This window comes from Mus pahari, chromosome 16 (genome assembly GCF_900095145.1).
Source record: "Mus pahari chromosome 16, PAHARI_EIJ_v1.1, whole genome shotgun sequence".
Classification (NCBI taxonomy): domain Eukaryota; kingdom Metazoa; phylum Chordata; class Mammalia; order Rodentia; family Muridae; genus Mus; species Mus pahari.
Window position 1 is genome coordinate 1600921 of NC_034605.1, and position 16202 is coordinate 1617122.

The window sequence follows — 16202 nt, forward strand, 5'->3', positions numbered from 1 at the left end:
AAGATTTAATTAACAAGCAATGTGTTTGTTTCATCATATGCTTCAAAGTCAAGACCCTGTAATTTATGTACATGATGAAGATGGACCACTTCCAAAAAAAGAGGTATCAAATTCCTCAATGACTGGATTGAAATAAATTTACTATATTTTTATTTGTACCTATTAACACACAATTCAACTAATCTGGGTTTATCATATATATGCACTTTGATATTCAATCAGTGTTTGAAGTATTTTATATACTATTTGGACTTACACAGAACAGAGAAATCAATTTTAAAATCCCACCAACATCCAACTAATGGTGAAGGAAGAAATAAGTAAGTAAGAAAGTAAAACTAAAACTAAGACTGTGATTCATGCAGAGTTCTCAGCCTGGCAAAGGAACCAGAGCCCCTTGGGTGTGACTACAGACTCTTTCCAGGGGCAGGTGACAGTGAGAACAGACCATCAAAGACCAGAGGCAGCTCCTGCACACTGTCTAGATCTACGCTGTCCAGCCTGACGACTAAAGCGTTCAAGACGTAAATCCGTTAAAATTCTAAATAACAAAGTAAAAGAAAGAAAGGAAAAAACTCTTTGCAATCCACCTCCCAGTCTGCAGAGAAATATCTAAATGAATTTCGGCTCTGACCTTGTTCTCCCTAGGTAAGTAAAGAGTACTGCTGACAGCCAATACAGAATTAGTCAAGAAAGACGCCGACCCTGCTCGCTTCTTTGTTAGCTCTGGTCACTTTGTGCACCGATGTCCTTCCCTAGCTCCCTTTCCCTGACCGCCCCACCGCCTCCCTGGTACGTCTCTCTGGAGTATCTGAGGAGAGCAGGAAACGCCTTCAAATGCTGTGGTCACTGTATGCTGCAATCATTGTCCCTGGCTTTTGGGCAAAGCCCACACAGAAAGCAGACACACATTTCCATCCATTAAACACCGAGCATAGGGTGAGAGGCTCCAGCGGCCCAGCACTTGGCAGCAGGCACTCAAGTGACAAGTACAGACGCTGGGGAAGTACCCTACCCAGGGTACCCAGTGCAGGAGAGCTTCCTACACGCCCATCCGCAATGGTCTCCGTCCCTTCCCTACAGCACTCACCTTCAGGAACTTGGTGATGATGTCCATGTCCTTATGATCATCACCTTTCCCTAAGGACTCTCCCAGTGCCTCAAGAGAAGAAAGAAAACATGCCTGTTCACTAACACATAGCAATTTAAAAAGAAGATGTACAAGTGTGTATGTATGTGTGACCAGCAATAGGTTAAAAAGGCTTTGATAATGTATACTGACCAAGTTTTATTTTATTTGTTGAAATTTCTAGACAAGTCAGGAAAAACTGTACATTTCTATGTAGAAAATGTACTACCTCTTATGCATGGAGAGGTAAGAGAGTCAGCAAAGTGGCTCAAGGGTAAAGGCGAGTGCTGCCTGCAGAGGCAGACCGGACAGCCTGAGCTCAATCCAGAAGCCAGGTAAAGGCGGAGAGAGGATCAGGCCTGCAGTCTCATTCTGCACTGCACACACATGCAGTGGCAGATGTCCCCACCACAAACCATGCACACAGCACTCATACACACAGAAATAACTCAAAACAGCTTACAGACTGTTACTGCCTTTGCTACATATCTGTGTTTGGACATGTGTGTGAGAGTACGGGAGCTTAGAGCCCAGAGCTGCAGTGTGAGCCTTTCAGCATGGGTGCTGGGAAACAAGCTTGTAAGAGCAGTGCACGGTGTCTGTCACAGTTGAGCCACCTCACTGGCCCCAATTTTGCAAATTTAATATAAGACATCAATGACTGTTAACAGAACTGGCACTTCTCTTAGATGGATAAAATGGCCTAAACTCAGACTATGCTGGCGACAATACCCTGCGGATATATTTCATGAGCCACTCAACTACATACTTGATTTTGGTAAATTGAATTGCATTGTTTAAAAAAATAGGGAAGAAAGAGAAGAGGAACAGAGGGAGGGTTAACAGGACAGAAGAAGGGAAGAAGCCTGAGTGACAATCGACAGCTCACTCCCAATTATTTAGTAAAAGTTACAGAGCATCCCAAAAGGGAGATGGGAGGGGAATGCAGTACAATGGCGTCCTTAACTGCAGCCTCGCTCTAGAGATCCCTACATGTTCAGAAGCCAGAGACTAAAGCAAGCACAAGTAGCAGCTTGTGTTCTGTTAAACAAAGTGAACAAAGAACTCTAACCTGTATTTGTTACATGCTATACACTCACATGATACTGTTTTTTCATGAAGATTACACGTATCATTCACATGCATCATGGTGCAAGAATCAGGAAGCTATATAGTGGCAAGTGCTAGTAGAAATGTAAGGACATGCCCCTCATGTGCTGCTAGTGGGACAGCCCTGGGACAACCATGCCACAGAGCAGTTTGGTAGTACTGAGACATATTGGATATGTGTATATAAGCCCCACAATTCTGTTCCAGTCCGTGTCCATGGCTAAGGAGGAGCTGAGAGCAACCAAATTGCCCACTGTTATAAGAAATCTAAAATACAAGAATGCCGTAATATACAGCCAATCCAAAGCAAGAAAAGCAAGCGTGGATCTTAAACACAGTACGAAACAGGGAAAAGCAATAAAATAAAGATTACCACAACACACAATACTACTTTACACCAACATAAAAACTGCAGCATCACCAGTAAAGAAAAGGATGCAAATACTACTGTGATCACTTCTGAAGGTAGGAAATGTGAGTGAGCGAGACACAAGGGAGCAAAGCCAGTGCCCGAATGACAAGGATGGAGTGCACTGTGCAGGAACTGCTCAACTCAGCGACCTGCTCCTGAGGAGGAAGGGATGCAGGGGAGCGGGCTCAGGGCGGGCAGACTACCTCTAACTCTTCAATGGTGGTGTTTTCCTCGTGAACTTTCAGGTCATTCTGTGTGTCCTCCTCTCCAGGTTCCTGACCACCCACAATTTCATTCAAATACTGCTGGTCAATCTTGTCCAAAGCCGCTTTCAGATCATTCCTTAAGCCCTAGGGTGAGAACAAGAAGCACACCAGTTAGGAAACGTCACCGTGTGTGTGTGTGTGTGTGTGTGTGTGTGTGTGTGTGTGTGTGTGTGTGAGATATCATCAAGTCCATTGCAAGGTGAGGTGTAGCTCAGTCAGCAGGTGCTCAGAAATTGGTCATGGCAGAACATACCTGTAGTCACAGCACTTGGAGGTAGAGGCAAGAAGACCAGATGGTTCGGTTCGAGACCAGCTCAGGCTACATGACCTTGTCTCAACATTCCCTTCCCAAATCCGCGCCAAGAAGTACATGTCATGTTAAGGGCTTATCAAAACTAGGGAATGAAACAAATCATTGTGCTAATACTAGCATCACTTAAAAAAATGTTTTTTGTTGTTTTGGTTTTTCGAAACAGGGTTTCTCTGTGTAGTCCTGAGTGTCCTGGAACTCACTCTGTAGATCAGGCTGGCCTTGAACTCAGAAATCTGCCTGCCTCTGCCTCCCAAGTGCTGGGATTAAAGGCAGAAAATAATTCTTATAAAAATAGTGGAAAGAATATATGCATTCTGTCCAGTCTACTGCTAAGAAAAAGAAAACATGTTACAAATCTAAAAATCCTCATCAAAACCATATTGTTCTTCTAATAACAAAACTTAGTGAATGTGACCAAGTTTCATTAGAGGTCCCCAATTCATTTTCCCAGGTCACATACATGTTTAACCTTTGAAATTCATTGCTCTGAACTCCCTATGTCAATGGAAAAAAAAAAAAAAAAAAAAGGTGTCTCTTTAAGCTAGGCTCTAAACTTTGTTTCTACCAAAGATACATTCAATGTTTCTCCAGGCTTGAATATTTAATTAAGGAATAGAGAACATGCTCCCTTAGCACCAGCTATGAGACAAAGAACAGGGAGCAGGGCTGGGATGTTGTTACAAATCTAAAAATCCAAGGAGCTAAGGAGCAGAGTGGGAGATGTTATGTGCAGGGCTTGAGAGCAAAGGTAGACTTGGTTTAGACCTATGCTGCGTGGGAGTTCTTGAGCAACTTACCTTTATGCCTTGGCTGCCTCATCTGTAAAATAGGATTTATTCCACCCACTACATAGAGTTGTTACAAGAAGTCACTGTTGGTTCCTTTTACATTTATTATGTGCTAGGGCTGTTCTCAAACACTAGCAAAGTTCCTTTCTGAGCTAATAATCAGTGTGCACCCTCAACACTCACCGCAGCACTCGCTGCATCCTACCATCTGCCCATCTGAGCATCAACACACACACTTGAGTGGAATACTCAACTCAAGCACTTTTAATTTAGCAAGCACTGATGACTTGCTCTATGTAATGTACAGGACCAGGTTCCCCAATGGTTACCACATTTAATTCTCAAGACAGCCCAGTGAGCAGAAGGTTCCATCTCTATTTTACAAGCGAGGACTAGAGTAGATTACAAGACTTGCCACTGGTCACACAGCTAATGATTAGCATCCAGGAACAGGCCCAGACTCTTTAGACCTATGCTCTTTCCTCAGAGCCTTTAGATGTGAGGGCTAAGCCACAAATACAAAAACAAAACACCTCTGACCCCAGGATAGGAGAAATACACCCCAAACTCTGCCATTAGTGAAATACACTATATGCATCTGCAGAGGTTAATTATGGGAACACGAAGAAGGAAGCAACTAATTCTGATGGGGACTGTGATTAGGTTAAAAAAAAAAAGTGATTCTTGCATTGTATCTAGAAGAATAAAGACAATATTTTCAGAGGCTTTTTAGAAAAAGACCTACAAGCACATCATTATAGTCAAAGAAGAGCATAAATATCCCACGAACTTGGTACCACAGGGCTGGACCGGCCCTGCTGAGATTCAATGCAGAAAGAGGTCTGAAGCAAGGAAAGCAGATGGGAAGCACTTAGCAGCAAACAGAACACATAGAGCACGACCCCTAGCCAGCCCCCAGCTATTCCCACCACTCCTACGGAGACAGTGAGCCTGTGAGTAAAGATAGGACCAGGCCGGGGGCTAGGGGGAGGCTCCTCACACAGGCAACCGTTTCCCTTGGACTGCAACCACACAAAGACTTTATGCAAAGGTCTGCTTAGCTTAGACCAATCAAATGATAGAACTGATTTTTTCTGATGTCATTAAAGTCGCAAATAAGCAAGAATACTTAATATTAATAAACTACTTCACAGCACTAAGTTTTGGGAAGGCCTGTTAAACAGCCAAAGAAAACCATACCCATCTTTCAGTATTTAACAGAGTGAACAGATAAAAAGCTAATGAAGCCACAGAGGAGCTGAACAAGCACTGCCCTGACACCCGTAGAACAGCCAACCAAACCCAAGCCACATTCCTTTCAACTGCCCACAGACCAGACCAGATGCTGGGCACTAACACATAACCAGAGCCTCCCATGTAAAATCGACAACTGTTACTTCTAGAAGAAAACACAAAACATCTCTTCAAGTCCTTGGCATAAGTAAAGAATTCTCAAGCAGAACACAAAGCCAACAACTATTGAGAAAATTAAAGTAAATAAATAAAAATTAAGAAAGAATTCATCAACTGGGACTTCATCAAAATTTAAAACTTCAGCTCAGCAACACTCCATTAAGAAAATAAGTAATGCACAATCAAGGACCAAACCAGTCAAAAACCCTACTTGTGTTCCTCACAAAGGGCTTATCTACAGCACACATATGGAACTTCTAACTCATGGGACTTATGGAGACAGCTCTCCAGGGTAGCTATGATTCCTGGGACTGGGGTAGCTCAGCCTGGACACCTGCACAGGGTAGGGGTCCCATCCCATGGCCTGTGGTCCCAGATAGAATGAAGAGAAAAAGAGCCAAACACCAGCACAGATCCTTCTGTTCCTGTGTGTGCAATGTGACCAACAACCCCCTGCCTTCCCTGCTCTGGGGACCGTATCCCTTCAAAGTGTCACCAAAATACACCATTAACCTTGTTTTGTGAGGTCCCTTGTCACAGCAATGAAACTGTACAAACACTGTACAAAGGAAGGTAAGTATGAAAAGATGTTTATTCATCTTCACATCAGGGACATGAATAAAATCATGAGGTTTTATACATACAAGAAAGAGAATGGTTTAAATTTCCAAGTCTAACAGCTCCACAGGGCGATCTTTAGAAGCGCCCCGCACTTAGAAAGCACGTATTTACTCCTTGCAATGCTGCCTGTAGCTACTCTCCTCAGGAAATCGCGTGGGGGCACATTGACCTCCTCCCTGGAATACTGCTTACGAGTGCTCATGATAGCAGCAGTCCCAACCGAGAAACACACTGTAGTGTGTTCACAGAACCACATTAACTGAGCAGTAACAAGGAAACGGAAAGTGCGTGGATGGCACGTTCAGAAATGTCATGCTGAGTAGATGGAGCTGTGCCTATCCACGTGAAATGTAAAAATGCTAACAGAAAAACAGCAAGTAGAACTTAATTCACAGTGTCTTCAGTCAGAAAGGTACCTGCCTGGGGATAGAAGTGACACAGAACTGGGTGACGACAGTATCTTTTACCCTTAGACTGTGCTGCTAATGCGCTCACGTGCTATTTATCAAAACAGATGAATTATGCATAAGGCACAGCCTTCTCTTAAAAGCACGGAAGACTTAACTATGATGCTAACAGTCCAGCCCCACGCTGCCCAGCTTCCCGGGACTCTCCTGGTTGCAGGTTCGGTCTTACCTTGTTAACTTCTGGTGTAAGGATCTCTATCTTCCTTAACCGTTGGAAAGCATCATAGTCCGTCTCCCCAAACAGTCGGATCGGCTCTCCTCTTTCTCTCAGTCTTCTGATGACCTAGGAAGAGAACCCAACACCTGGGAGACTTCAAAGAGGAAAAAAGCCTAAGAAACATCTCAAAATAACGTGCACGCTTATCTTAAACTAAAACCTAAGTTTAATAAACATAATTTAATTATTCAAATAGGTGTTTCTGAATGAAATATAAAATCCTTCAAACTTTTTAAGAGTGTATTTGGGAGGGCAGTGAACCATGAGGCGTGTACAGAAGTTGGAGAAAAACTTAAGAGGAGTTGGTTTTCTCCTTCTACCATATGGGCCCCAGGGAGTCAATGTAGCAAGGCCATTCTGCACTGAATAACTATGACAGCACCAGAATCCTTCAAGCCAATTTTAACCATCTATCTCCGTTATAATAGATACACTTGTGAATGAAAGGGGGAAAGTACTTTACACCAACACCATTTGACACAAATATCTCATAAACTGCTTTTTCTCTGAATAATTCCTATCAAATAGTTTGACATATGAATCTGTAATGCAAACCTAAAGCAAACCCTTAATGTAAACCATAGCATAGACACAGACACACAAACATTGTCAGACATAACATAAGGGCCATATTGTCGGCCCTCTTCTCATACAACCATGACTACTCAGCACTTTTCTTTAAGCCTATGTTAATACATACGTTAGTGACCAACCACCACTTTGAAATTTAAAAAAAAAAAAAAAAAAAAAGCACAAATTGTGTTTGCTCTTCCAGGATTTCACTCAACAGACATGCCGTGTTCTGACAACACTCTAACATTTTATAACTAGCCGCTTAGGTCCTCTGGAGACCTATTTCAGGCAGGGGAATCAATCTGCAAAGCAGGTCACACACAAAAAAAGTAAGGACGGACAGAGGGACAGCATGACCAGGGGAGAGAGTGGGCACTGCAGCACCACAATCCAACATCCCAGACTCAGACCCAGAGAAAGGGGCCTGGGGTTGCAATGGCCATGCACAGGGCTTTTAAAGCCTGGGAACTACTTCAGTCCTGGCTTGGGTTACTGACTGCATCAGGGTTTGTTTTGTGATTAGTCTGTACTATGTATTTTCTACACTTTGAGTACATTTTTCACTTAAAAATGAGAAACAAAACTATGTAATCAAGAAAATAAAGGTTTATCCAAATTAAATAAATAAGTAAGTCGCTGGATAAACAAATAAATGCCACGTGGTAGCCAGGCACTCTACCAACCGCACCATCCTTAGCTCCCCAGCGCATTCTCAGTGATTAGAAGAAAGCATCAAAGTCTATCTTTCATTTGTGTGCAATGATGCCTTTGTGAGGACTGAGCACTGACTGGACATAGGACAGAAGAGGGGACATCACTCAAAATGTAGGGAAGCCATGTTCATTTACATTTTATATAGTTTAAGCTGTTCGTATCATAGAAATATGCTAATTTGTTTGTAATAGTTGAAGTAGACCAGGCTGTGGGGAGACACTACAGATCAGACTGTAAATCAGTGTAACACATAAATGTCTATAATGCTATTTGATAACATGCATGTTTGATAACATATAAACAGGTCTTTAAAACGTACAAAGTCAGGGTTGCAGAGATGGCTCAGTGGTTAAGAGCACTGGTTACTCTTCCAGAGGACCCTGGCTTGATTCCCAGCACCTACATGGTGTCTCACAACCGCCTGTAGGGAATCCAATGCCTTTTTCTGACCTCTACAGGCACCACGCATACACATAAGCACACATACATACATGCAGGCAAAATACTCACATACAAAGAATAGTTAAAAAACTACAGTATACATAATTCTAATTATATATATATATATATATATATATATATATATATGCATGTACATATGTATGTATGTATATACACACAAAGTGTTTGTCCTACAAACCATGCTCCTAGAACTTTTCCAAGGGACATAATCATAATTAGGCATGAAATAATGTCTCAGAAGAAGTTCATACTATCATTCACAAGGAAATGCTGAAGCAATCTAAAGACAATGAAATAGGAACAGTTTAAAAGCATGGCAGAAAAAAAACAAAACAAAAAAAAAACAAAAAAAACAACAACAACAAAAACAGGGCCTAGGAAGAAGAGGCAGGAAGATAAAGAATATGAGGCAGACTACAATATATAGCAAATTTCCGTCCAGCCTGGGCTATACAAAACTCTGTCTCAAAAAAACAAAACAAAACAAAACAAAACAAAAAAAACAAACAAACAAAAAAACCAAGAAGGCAAGAAAAAAAATTAAGGTACAAATACAAAGTGAGAAATTAATTATACAGACAATAAAAACTATGTAGCTCTTTAAAAAAAAGAGGGGGGAACTTATACAGATCTTTGTGCTTTAATCTGAAAAAAAATAAGAGCTGTAAACAGCAAAACAGAAGTACTTAAACCATTTTAGACAGTAACTTAAGCATAATTACTTAGAATGTGTAAGTTCATACATATGTTTGTTTAAACTTATACCGTTGTTGGGAAAGAAAGACTACTGGGTGGTAAGGGAGGCATTTGCTGCACAGCCCGGTGACCTGGGTTTGATGCCTGAAACCCATGGAAAGGCTGAAGGAAAAATACGACTGCACAGCGCTGTCATCTTACCTCCACACATGTGTCCTGACACATGTGCCTACGTGCAACACACACTCACACAATCATGTTAAATGTCTGGGGCGGGGGTGGGGTGGGGTGGGGTGGGAGTGCGTTATATGTGCATTTTCCCTGCATTTAGGTCCGGTGCCCAAAGAGGCCAGAAGAGGGCAGTGGATCCCCTGAAACTGGAATGACAGGCAGTTGGGAGTCACCACCCTGCCTGTGCTGGGAATCCAACTCCAGTCCTCTTGGAAAGCAGCCACTGCTCTAAAGCTCCTGCTTTTTGTTGTTACTGTTGATTTTTTACAGTAAGAATAGAATCAAAGGAAACAAAGATTCTGAAGTTCATGGAAAAGAGAAAGTCTGACCACATAAGAGTTTTAAGTCAAGTCATCTCACTTTGGAAATAACTGACGCAAGTCCAGTGTAAATTTTTCTTTCTGACTACAAAATCAACAGAGCCTTACCTCTTGCCGAGAAAGAGTCATAGGAAGTTTTTCCTCTGCTAGTTCCAGTTCCAGCACTGGATTTGACGATGTTAGTGGTTTCTGGTCCTCCTCTTTTGGTTGTATCTATAGTAACAGGCCAAAGAAATGAAATTCAAACTTACCAACCTATATTTCTCGTCACCATGTAATCACCTCAGCCATGGCACACGCGAGTGTTCCTGCTGAAGGGTACTCACTGCCCCCGAGCAAGGGCTGCAGAGTAACTGTGCATGCTTCCAGAGCTGACCAAACATCCACTCAGGAGCATGACACGTGGGGAGCATGCACGCAGCAGAGCTCGTTCTTGCTATAAAGAGTCACGTGTGTACAATGCTTTCCAAAATAAAGAAACTCAATGGTGTCTAAATATGAACTTAATTTCTCCCCAGTTGCTCACCTTTACAGAGACTAAAGAACTGGTTCCCATTTAGCTTCTTCAGACATAGTATTCCAACCTTCAATAAAGTACTAGGCATGAAGATGAACGCTCAGAGCTGTGTACAACTCGACTACAAAATAAGCTATGAACCTTGAAGAGAAGGAATGAAGGGTGACTGCCCCCAGGGAATACAGACTCACACTCAGGACCCTGAACGCGAAAATGCCTTCAGCCCTTCCTTCATATCTGGGCAGGTCAGTTATAGACTGAGAAAACTGAGTCCAGCAATTTAAAAGCCTCACTGTGTAGTCTGAAAATACACTGAAGTGTGGCTCCCATCCACCCATAAGTAAGTTTAAAAGTCAAAAGCAGGAACAGATTCAAAGAAACAGAAAGAACTATTTTAAGAAACTACCGTCCCATTAAGAAAATCTGAACAATAAAAAATTATGCAATTCATGATTCTATAGGTTATGGTTAAAGGTAAAATAAAATCAAAAATAAAATAAAAAACTAATGTTTTGAATACTTATACAGGTAAAACCAGCATCAAGCTTTAAAAATGGGGGCTAGCTCCTACAAAGGAGTAAAAGCAACCATATTATACTGTCACTACTCCAAGGAGGGGGAGGGTTGTCAAAGAGCTACAAATAGCAGGTATTTCTTCAATCTAAGTTCTAATGTACTTTTACATCATACATACGTATACATACATAGACAGCTGACAGCTCTGGGACAAAGATCTATGGTATTCTGCCATTTGGATTCAAGACTACGGCACTATCTCCATAGAGACAGCACTGTCACATCAGCAACAGGATCTACAGAAAGCAAAGGTCACACTGCACTAGGTCACACTGCACTAGATCACACTACACTAGATCACTACATATTAGTTTCCTACCTGCCCAGAGGGGAACAAAGGTCCACACTCACAAAGGCTGAGACAGCAGAGAAGGTGCAGGATAAAGGATCCTGACCCCAGGTCAAGCCTGGGCACCATGCTGTGCGAGCAGGACATGAGAGCTCTGCAGTCTACACAGCTAGTCACTGCTTATTTATATAATAAAATATCTTTTATTTTTCTAAAATAGAAGTAAATGAAGCTGGTATCTTTAAAGAAACCTATTAAAATACAATGATAAACTTTTCAGCATCTATCTTTAAAATACTCCTTCAATACTTGCCTTTCCAACAGTAAAAAATAAAGCCGAAGGCACACATATAGCTGTTACATTCTTCATGCTTTCCTCTAGAAATGCTAAGCCATACAAATTAATTTCCAGAATTTTCTCCAGTCCATGCACAGGAGTATTACCAAATGTATGACCCAGCAAGTTTTGATGGAACCTGTTAGTTTGAGCTGAGTATTAAACTACGTCTGGTTTGAAAACAACTGAAACGGCTTCTCCTCCTAAGCTTCACCCCTCCCGAGTGAGCATCGTCACCACGACAGACACTGTGAGAGGTCATCTCAGTCATGCATTTCAAGCACGTACATGAAGCCGTTCACACAGCTCATGGATTTAAAAATTCTCCTTCTAACTAACAGACTACACAAATGCTGCCCATGTTGAAAGCAAACTAAAGCATACAGAGGCTATGTACTCTATTTCAAGCAGGAGGACTGGGTCCAGAAGGAATTATGGACAGCATAACATAAAGCCAGCGTCTTAAGATAGGCAAGAAGAAGCAGAGACAACCCCGCTTGCTGCTAAAGCAGTCAAGGCTGAATGAGTAAAGTGTTTTGAGCTCTTTCAAAACACACGTTTACTGGGAGAGGTAGGGGAGAGAGTGGTGGGAGAGATGAAGATAAGGAATATCAGAACCGGGACTTAATTAAAAAGAAAAAAGTTCAAGCTTTGATCTCAAGCCAGTTCATGCTGTCCACAGAAAGCCAAACCATTCCAAGCCAAAAGTCATGCACGTATTGTCCTGAATTCAAGATCTGGTTTGTTTTTTTTTTAAAGCCAAATCAAAACCAAAACCTCATACCTCTCCAGAAGGCTTCTCACTCACAGGCTAACGTATAACATTGATAAATTGAACAGAGATCAATAATTTTGTTATTTAACAACAGCTGTAAAAAATATGAACTCAGAAATATATGACTTGTCATAAAAGTTGGAACTTTCTTACCTTGTAGCCACATCTTTCATAATATGCTTCCTCTTCCTTTTTTGCCAGTTCACTCCGCTTGAAGTACTTTTTATTTTCCTAACAAAGACAAACAGTACATCACTAACGTGCCCTTGGCAGAAGTTGGTGCCTCATAGTTATCAAGCACCCCTAGAAACCTTTTAAAAACACTTCTCAGTTTCTCAAGAATGTAATATTTTTAGCCCTGAAAACAATCCCACTGAGCCCCCCGTGGTGGCCCCTCCCCTAGAGCAGACCTGTGCTCTGACATGTGATAAGCTCAAGTATCTTACTTGACTGAAGTAGGAGTTCTAGCAGCAAAGAGAATATACCAACAGCATTTTCAAAATGTTTTCTTTTTAAATTCAGTTTCCTAACAACTAAGTTCAAAGATCATTTCTACAGACAGATTTACTTTGAACCACATAGAGATCTCTTTTTGTTATTTTCTCCAAATCAAAGTAGAACTTGTGGCAGAGAGTTCTGGAAATCTCATCAATAGGAGCACTCCAAAGAAATGTGTGAGGGCTCATCATTTGGAATCCTAGCAATCCTAACATACCAATTCTGTGTTCTGTTACTGTAGAGCTCCTCCTTTGCAGCAAATGAAAATCTGATTCAAACTGTCCTTACAATGCCCAGTATCTCATACACGACCCTGTACCTGGAGAAGACGGAGCCACCACAATTACTCAAATGTCTCCAGCAGGAAGAGTGGCCAGTCCACAGGCCAAATGTCCACCTAATTTTAAGAAATTGCCCAACTGCTTTCCAACTGGTTACACTGTCTTAATCTCCCAATCAGAAAACAATCATTAAAAACTTCACACACCAGGCAATGGTAGCGCACGCCTTTAATCTCAGCCCTTGGGAGGTAGAGGCAGGAGAATTTCTGAGTTCAAGGCCAGCCTGGTCTACAGAGTGAGTTCCAGGACAGCCAGGGCTACACAGAGAAACCCTGTCTCGAAAAACCAAAAAAACCCAAAAAAACAAAAAAACAAAAACTTCACACACTGAAGTTAAATACACCATTGTAGTCCCAAGCCAACCTGGACAGCAAGATTACATAGTAAGATTACATGAGAGATTACATAGCAAGCACTGAAAGAGAGGGAGAGGGAGGAAGCAGGGTGAAGAAAACAAACAAACTGTGCTCTATCAAAAAAAAAAAAAAAAAAAATCAAACACTGGTAGTGATTTCAAAAATGCCTGAACCAAGCAATGCTAATCAGGCAGTGGCTGTGGGAAAGGTCCACAGGACCAGAGAGGATCTACAAGCTCACACGGCAGCCTTCAGGTTCACCCTGGACACCATGATGAACTGTTTTTTCAGAAGCTGCCACCAGCAGCTACAAGATTCACCAACAGTTTCAAATACTTGTACCAGTTACAGCCTGAGACGCCGCAGAAGATCTAAGGCACATACATGGACCAGTTGAGGAGGAAATCTGGAAGGAAGTCTCAGAAATCAAGGAAGAAGGGACCTAGAAGCTTTCACAAACTGCTTGGAGAAGGCTACAGACCACAGGGAAGAACCCTGGAGACTGGGTGGAATCCCCTGGTTCCCCACTTCCTGCAGCTCTGACCATTCAGCAGTGCCTTGTACAGGACAGGAGAAGACCAAGCACCAACAGTTGGCTGAGTGAGGCCATCCTGGCTGGGCCCACCAGCACCCGACAGGCTATATACAGAGAACAAAGGAGTTGTTGGCTAATGTCATCCTGGCTGGGGCCACGCAGGTCCAGGTCTACCAGCATCTGACAGGCTATATTGGGAGAGCAAGGGACTTGCAATCAGCACCAGAGTGAGAAGATGGCTGGGATCCAGAGCAGAGGGCAGTCAGAAGTTGAGGCCTTCGGTCAACATGCAGGGCCTGGGAGAGTGTTTCTGGGTATAGCTGAAATAGTGTAGGGTTCCAGTGCCTACACAGTAATAGAGGCCTCACCTCTGCCTCTGTGCTTCTGGAGACATGAACACACACACACACACACACACACACACACACACCAGACCTCAGATTCCTGGTGCAACCTTCCATCTGGAGGATTGTGGCCTTTCCCAAACTTTCTCTCCTGGAGCTTTAGCTAGCATCTCTGTTTGTCTCTCTGGTTCCTGACCATCCCCATGCAAACCCTACGTAGCTGTTTCCAATCTATACTGATTGTCTTATTGACAAGCCCAAGGGTCCCTGCCATGCTCTCCCATAATCCATAAACACCCCACCCCACACACAGAGCTTTTATTCATCAAAAGGGACTATTAATGATAGCCAGAAAACATACTTATCAAAGGAGGTGGTGGGATACATAAAGGAGTCCGGAGAATTAATAACTAACCTAATTTAAAGTCAAAAAATAACTAACCTAATTTAAAGTCCAGAGAATAACTAACCTAAGTTTGCAAGCAGTTTTAACACTTCATAAAATATATATAAGTATCTTAAAAAAAAAAAGTCACACATAAAGTACTTACAAATTATCAAGAAGATGAAATTTAGAACCATACAGAATCCTCTCCACCGAAAAGACAGACAACATAAACTGCGGGCAACAATGCAGACTAGCCAGCCTCTGACACTGCTTAAAGACGTGTAACGTGGTACAGCTATGTTCAAAAAAGTCTCAGTGGCATTTTCAATGACTTAGGCATGCATGTATTCTGTAACCCAGCGGTTCCAAAGAGATGCGCAAACAAGGCTTCTCGGGGGCTCAGAATCTGCTCAACCAATTCTGAGAAACAGCTCGAACACTCATCCCTAGAGAATGGGTAACCAACCAGATCTACTCAGACAACAAAATACAATTTCAGAAAACTTTTTTTAAAAAAAAAATAAAAAATACATGCAGCAAAGTGAGTAGTAACCAGAACATTCTGATCAAGCGAAGCTCCATATGAAAATGTACATCCTATTGATGTGACATTCTACAGCAGGCAAGGCTGAGGTATGAAGAAGTTGCTTCGGTGGGTAATCCACGCAGGGACTGACTGGAAAGTGGACACTGCTAATTTATCTCCTCGTGGAGAATGGGTTACACAGGTGTTTACATTTGATTTTTACACACACGCATACAAAAGAGGAACAAACACTCTACGGCGTGCGCCAGATCACTCGGGGGTAAAGCCGACTCTCGGCAACACGATTTGGAATTGACAACGACTAGTGCGTGGTTTTATCACTCTGATAAAACCACGGATACTAGTTAGGACAGCAAGCGCCGCCCAAGTGAGCCAGACTAGGCTTGACAGCCACACTCTGCCCCTTGCTAGCCCTGGGCCAGCAGCTTGCCCGGGGCAGTGGCAGATCTGTCCGCCCCGTGCCCGCCCCAAATCCTCTCAGTACCACCACCCTCCCGCCAACACCGCAAGCACAGTCCACCACCACTCAAGCCCGATCCACAGCTCCACGACCCACCACCAGCAGGTTCCTGTCCTCCACCAGCTGCCGCTTCCGCAGAATCTCGGATTTCAGGATGTCCATCTCGCTCCCAGGGTCTCAGGGTCTCCACTTGGACGCTCCAGCTCCTCGGCGGTAACCTCACCCGCCAGGGGAGGTGGAAAAGGACGAACCGAGACCCAACAAGAGCCCAGAGAACAACAACTGCCGGAGCCGCTTCCGGCGGAACTCGGGATGAACGAAAGGAAGGTAGGGAGCGCCCCTCGGCGCGAAGGCTGGCAAAGCCGCTGAGTATTGTTGCCCCCTAGCGGTAGCCTCCAGCTGCACACTTGTGATTTCAGTAGACAGGTAGAGAAGAACAAAAGGCAGGCGTCCACGACTGTTTGTCTCTTTAAATGGTTATTGTGCCCTTTTGAACCACCATGTATG

At 42.9% G+C, this 16202-nt stretch overlaps 1 protein-coding gene across 2 annotated transcripts in view; it reads right to left on the minus strand.

The window, feature by feature from the left end:
- Prpf18 (pre-mRNA processing factor 18) overlaps positions 1-15985 on the minus strand; it is a 30987-nt gene extending 15002 nt beyond the window's left edge. Inside the window, exons 1-7 of one of the 2 annotated variants that reach the window (XM_029547609.1) lie at positions 15792-15985; positions 12380-12457; positions 12236-12262; positions 9841-9945; positions 6689-6802; positions 2855-3001; positions 1091-1159 (exon numbers count right to left, since the gene is read on the minus strand). In XM_029547609.1, coding sequence (XP_029403469.1) covers positions 1091-1159; positions 2855-3001; positions 6689-6802; positions 9841-9945; positions 12236-12262; positions 12380-12457; positions 15792-15857 — 606 coding nt within the window. In that variant the 5' untranslated portion in view covers positions 15858-15985. The remainder of the gene's footprint in view (positions 1-1090; positions 1160-2854; positions 3002-6688; positions 6803-9840; positions 9946-12235; positions 12263-12379; positions 12458-15791) is intronic. The other variant, XM_021215678.2, reaches the window with a different exon arrangement.
- Positions 15986-16202: the final 217 nt, after the last annotated feature.